Source organism: Arachis ipaensis, chromosome B01, assembly GCF_000816755.2.
Source record: "Arachis ipaensis cultivar K30076 chromosome B01, Araip1.1, whole genome shotgun sequence".
In the NCBI taxonomy this organism is placed as follows: Eukaryota; Viridiplantae; Streptophyta; class Magnoliopsida; order Fabales; family Fabaceae; genus Arachis; species Arachis ipaensis.
The window spans coordinates 1,157,773-1,163,944 of NC_029785.2; the positions used below are offsets into that span (position 1 = coordinate 1,157,773).

General features: G+C 34.4%; 1 protein-coding gene across 1 annotated transcript; it reads right to left on the minus strand.

Moving 5' to 3' along the window:
• Positions 951–5,882, minus strand: LOC107623623 (calcium-dependent protein kinase 28). Its single transcript, XM_016326302.2, has 12 exons — positions 5,287–5,882; positions 4,472–4,602; positions 4,270–4,311; positions 4,008–4,119; positions 3,844–3,922; positions 3,483–3,652; positions 3,152–3,278; positions 2,908–3,023; positions 2,692–2,799; positions 2,528–2,590; positions 2,195–2,368; positions 951–1,679 (listed from the first exon to the last, which is right to left on the minus strand). Exons 1-12 carry the CDS (start codon positions 5,572–5,574, stop codon positions 1,512–1,514), a joined length of 1,578 nt encoding a protein of 525 aa, XP_016181788.1. The 5' UTR covers positions 5,575–5,882; the 3' UTR covers positions 951–1,511.

The following is a 6,172-nucleotide window of genomic DNA, read 5'->3' on the forward strand; positions in this document are numbered from 1 at the left end:
AGTAAAGTATGATATTTTACTTTTAAATAATTTTATATTTTTTTTGTTTCACCTATAAAATAAATAGTGAAAGATTATACTTTATCCTCTAGAATAAAATTTAAAATTTAAAAAATTCAAATTTTTTGTCAATTAAATAAATTTTAACTCTATTTTTATAGTTTGCATTAATAATTCAGATTTAAATTTTAAAATTTAAAATTTAGACCTCTACATTTAAAGAACACTATACTCCTTATTTTTTTTTTCGTAAGGTATTAGCATCAACCTTTTACCAACATCAAATTGAGGTATAAATCTTTAAAAAATACAGTTATACTTAATTTTTTTAAGGACCAATATCAACAATAATCCATTCTCAATCTAAAGTTTACCAATGAGTCAATTATATATTTTTTTTGAAAGAAAAAGTTCAACACATAAAGTGAAACAAACAACCTGCAGATACAAATCATAAAAATAACCAAACAACTCCTATATCATTTTCGGCATAACCATCAACAACATGAGTTAAAAAACCACACCAATCCTTAGCACAACAGAATGATCTAGCAACATGAGTCAATTACATATTTTTCTTTTATTTTTTCATAAAACCATCCTGCATAGAGTATTATTCAAGTTATTCAACAGACAAATTCCTCGTCTTTTCATATTATGTCAAATACTTACAGAAATACTTTTAAATAAATCGGTTAGCAAAGTGATCCTTACAAAATAATAGTATTTAATATTTAATAATCTTTCTAATACTTACTTAAATGTATTAGTACCTTGTAAAACTTCCTATATTTAGCTGTTAGGATTTAGGAAGAGTATTTGTGAAGAAGATTTATCATTATCCATTATTGTTACATGATTCTACTTCTACCTCAGTCTGGTTAGCAAAATCCTATCATCAATACTGGGAAGCTTACTAAGATGTTTTTGGGGTTTATGTACAAAAAAAAACTCAGTTCTAATTACACTTCATATTCAAATCAGTACACACCACATGTAATGTAATCATTAGCACAATACCAGGTCAAACTTGCTTTTTTGGGAGGAAATGAATAAACTAAGAAAAGTTTGAAAAATGGCAAGACAATAGAACTCTATCAACATATTTCTTGTTCATTTGCTGCTGCTTCCTTTTTCAATTTTTCCCCCAATTTCTGACTAGAAGATATATTTATTTATAGTTACACAATATTACATGAATGACAAACCAAGAACACCCCCCACAAATAAATCATGTACACTGATGAAACCTGAAAATATTTTATGCACAAAATCTACCAAAAACCTCTTGACGTAGTCCTTAAGGAATATAATCACTGTGTGGGGCGCACGCCACTGTAACTGGAGTTCGAGTTCCATAGATTGTCAGAGCAGACGAGCGAAAAGAAAAATGCAGAAATAGATAACAGTCTTAATGGCTTCAGCACAATCTGCACAGAAGATAATCTTAGAAGGAACTCTACTCCACTCACAATACTTACTTAACTGAGCCTCTGACTCCGAAACAACCTCTATTCTAAGATCGTAGTGCGCCGGTTGCCGCTGGGGCTTGGCAAATTCCGAGAACCAATGCTTGCAGTTCTTAGGAGTCTGCGAAATTCTGGAAGGCTGATTTTTCCATCTTTGTCAATGTCAGCTTCCTCAAGCAGAGGATCAATTGAACCTCTTAATCCTGTATGCTGAAAATGGCCAAAGGGTTACATTAGTTGCAGAAAATCATAGATGCAAATATTGGTGAGCATTCACCGGGAAACAAATCTTAAATAAGGTTAAATTACTTTGGAAACCTTTATAGTATCTTAATCAATTTTTAATTAGATCCTTCTAGTTTAAATATTTATAATAAAATCCCTATACTGTACAAACATTTTCAACTAGGTCCATTTAGTTTAAAACTTTTCTGATTAAACTCCCAAACTAGACAAAAACTCTTTAAAAAAAAACATGTTTTAGTAAAGGGATTTGGTTACAAGATTTATTAATTAGAGAGACCTAGTTGAAAAATATTTGTTAATATAAGGAATTGAGTAAAAATGTTTAAACTATAGGGATGTGATTGAAAATTGTTGTGAAATTAGAGGCTTAATTGCAAATATTTAAACTAGACTTCCAGAGTAATTAAACCTTTAAAGAATTGAGAGAAAAAACTTCTTTAAAAAATGTTTGGGTAGCTTTAAAAAAGACAAAGACCAACCATTCTTAGTTCCTCCGGAGTAATATATCCATCCTTGTCTATGTCGAATTTCTCAAAAGCAGCCTGTGATCGTCGCTGCCACTTTGCAGAGTCATGTTCCTCCAATTGGTGAACGTGTAATGTAGCAGCCACAAACTCAGTGAAATCCACTAGCCCATCTGTGTTGCTATCTATCTGCAAATATATAAGATTGAATTTTACTATTTTAACAAACCAAAGGCAATATTAAGATTCCTGAGATCACTATCATCAATCACCAAAGAAACTCCATGTCTTAAAAGTTGAATTATGGCTGATTATGTGTACTGTCTGCACAATATCACGCATACTCACCGCTTGCAATATCTCTAGAACGCGCGATTCTTTCAACTTCCAAGGTAGATCTTTAGCAAGAGCCTGAGCAAAAGTGGGGGAAACCGTAGTTAAGGGAATAATTACTCACTAATTGGTAATGTATTTAGATACTAGTTAAAAAGCAAGTAAATTTAACAGGCTACCTGTCTCATCTCTTCCAGACTAATTGAACCATTTTTGTCCACATCAATCGCGTCAAATTGATCTCTTAGATCAGCCAACTCTTCTTCATTAAGTGTACTCGCCAATGCCTGAAAGATTATCAGGTAAGAGAAAAGCAGGACGGCTGGACCTGTCACATTCTATGCCTACTGCCTCATATAACATGTAAAGGTTATAACTTAACTAATTTGTCTTACCCTCAATGCAAATTGTTTCAACCGGCTATACTTCACAAACTGGCGCATGTTGCTCAGAACTGATATATCAATAGGAATCTCCGATGCTTCTCCTCCTTCTCTAACCCATGGATGTGCTGGAAATATCAGGAATTTACAATAAGTCAAAGCAATTAAACATCAAGGGAAGCTTTTATTGTAAATTAACATATTAGAGTCTTCTTAATAAAAAAATGTAATAAAATACACACAATTGGATACATACACAAAGCCTGAGCAGCAGTTAATCTTGCCCGAGGATCCTTTACCAACAATTTCTTCACAAAATCCTTTGCTGCACTGCTTATAGTTGGCCATGGTTTCCTGCGGAAATCAGGCTTGTTACGTAAGACCTGCATGGACAGATTATATCAGATCATACATTTAATGTAGCAACAAACAAAAGTTGTAAAACAAATTATTTGATCACAATCACTAGGCAAGGAAAGTAAGGGGCCAAAGATTTATTATTTATGCCACTAAAGAAACAAGAATAGATCACAATACCCCAAAAATTGTAAAACTTAAAAGAATGGACTAATGTTAATGTATAGTACCTCCTTGAAAATACCATCCTCGGTCTTATCCCAAAATGGACGTTTCCCACAGAGTAATATGTAAGTAATAACACCTATGCTCCACACATCTGACTCAGGGCCTGACTTGCGTTTTAAAACTTCAGGCGCAACATAGTAAGCACTGCCAACTATATCATGAAATTTTTTTCCTGCATTTTTTCCCCGAAAAATAACAAATAATTGTCAAATAAAGATCACAAAGATGTCTGATAACTCAAACAAAAAAAGGAAAATGATGGTAATAATAATAAAAGTAATAAAGTATACCGTGTTTGATAGAAAAAAAAAAAAGGGGGGTGGGGCAGGAAAAACAATCATGCACATTAAAGTATTTCCTCACCAGGTTTTATGAAATCTGACAAACCAAAATCTGTAGCCTTTAAAGGTGAGTTTTCTTTGGTTGATTTGAAAAGGAAGTTCTGCATGCAAAGAAAAAACATATAATTTTGACAATGGCTCCATATGACTCAGATTTGCTAGGTATCCCAAGGAACTTAACCCTACCTCTGGTTTCATGTCACGGTGTACCAAACCATGTAGATGACACTCAGCAGCAACCTTGAGCATCTGCCTGACAACCACTGCGGCATCTTTTTCACTATACCGACTGTTCTTCCTGATTAAAGCAAATGAAGAAGTGAGTTTTGGTACGATAAATCGAGCTCAGACGAAAATTGGAGTCATTAATGGCCCCGTCACTGCAATATCAATATGAACTCAGAATAGACACCTAGCTCAGTAAAATACTGATACAAACAATACTTACTTGGCCAATATCCGATCTAGCAGTTCTCCACCCTCGCACAACCTAATAAAATAAAGGAGGTGAGGCTTAACTCAAGTACTCAACATTAACATGACAATAATACATGATTTTATAGGATAAATTCAGACTACATTGCAATAAATTACTAGTCAAAACCAAATGAACACAAAGGAAAAAAAGGCCAAAAATGAAACCAACTTACTCCATAACTATATACACATAGGAATCATCTTCAAAAGCATTGTAGAACTGAACCACATTCTCGTGGCCAGCAAGTGCTTTCAGTATCTTGACCTCTCGCTTGACGTCCTCCACAGCTATAGGAAGAACCATCTGCCAACAAATTCAAGAGATAATAAATTTAGAAATGCATGATTTTATCTAAGCTCACATCACTTCTGTGTGGCTAGACTGACACTAAACACACAACCAAATAGCTGCTTAGCCTTAGGAATGCAATACACAGGTAAAAGAGAGAACCACAGTAACTACGAGCCGAGCAGCTACAATTAGAATAACCAACCACAACCTGAGAACTTAATCTCGATGCAGTTTAACAAACCTTTTACACAGTCATCCAATTATTTACTCAAGTCACTGCGGTTTAGGAATAGTTGACTCTTTCAATAATAACTACCTCAAAACTCAGTCACCACTCACCTATACACCATACATTTTATATAATAAGTTGACAATGTAATATACCAACATTATTAGTGTACAAAAATCAAATTTCCAAAAAATAAAAAATAAAAAACCATATTCATACACCAGAAATTTCAGCAAATGAAAGTCAACATTCAACAAATCTGAGCACACCATCAGCATCATCATCATCATCATCCAACAACCAAATCAAGAATTGCAGAGCCTCAATCACCCAAACCGCAATAGCCATCAAATTTTCTATCGACTTCACCACTTACGCTTGAAATCTCAACAAATATTCCAGCTGTAATAACTGAAATCCTAACTAACTAACTAACTAACTAATCATAACTAAATAAACAAATCTACCTTTGCCTTATCGAGCCTCTTAACGGCGACGCGGTGGCCATCGGCCTTGTCAATTGCGACATAGGTGTAACCGAATTGACCGTGACCTAACAACTTGCCAAGGGAGTAACGGTCATCGAAGTCTTTGTCGTAACCGAAATCGGTTCGCTTGCCGCACGGCACGTGCTTGTGCGTAGGCCGTTGCTTCTGCTGCTGGTGATGCTGATGCCGTTGGTGTTTGTGTTTGTTGTGATGCGACGTCGTATTGGAGCCGCTAACGACTTTAGATGCGGAAAAGCACGCGCCCATGATTGAGTGTTAGTGAAAAGAGAATAGTTATTGTTTGAGATGGTGATGCGGTGTTGGGAATAATAATAATGAGGAGTGTTAGTCGTCGTAGTAATAATAATAATAGGGAGTAGGTAGTAGTTGTCATTCATTTGATGAGAGAATAGAAAAGATAATAAGATATATGAATTAAGAAAGTGTTGTGTGTGTGTGTGTGTGTGTATCTGTGAGAGAGAAGAGGAAAGGTTGGAGCAGGGAGGAGGAAGAAGGGAAGAAGGAGGGGAGTGGTCAAAACGGACTTTTGAATGGAGAGTTAGTCAGACAGACTCTACTACTCTTTTCTGTTGATTTTTGGTCTTAAATCATTTTTTTTTAAGTACTATATGTAATTATTGCTTAAGAGTGCGTAGATTAACCAATAACCATGTTACCTAAAATTTTAATGTTATAAAAATAAAATATTCGTTTAATGTGGAATATTATTAATTATTTATTCCAAAGTCTAAAATAGACTTATCATGTGATAGATCTAATAAAATTCGTCTAAAATCTACGAAACACTGACACTTTGTTGAGTTGTCGTGTCCGATACATTTTGGACACGATATTTATCGATACT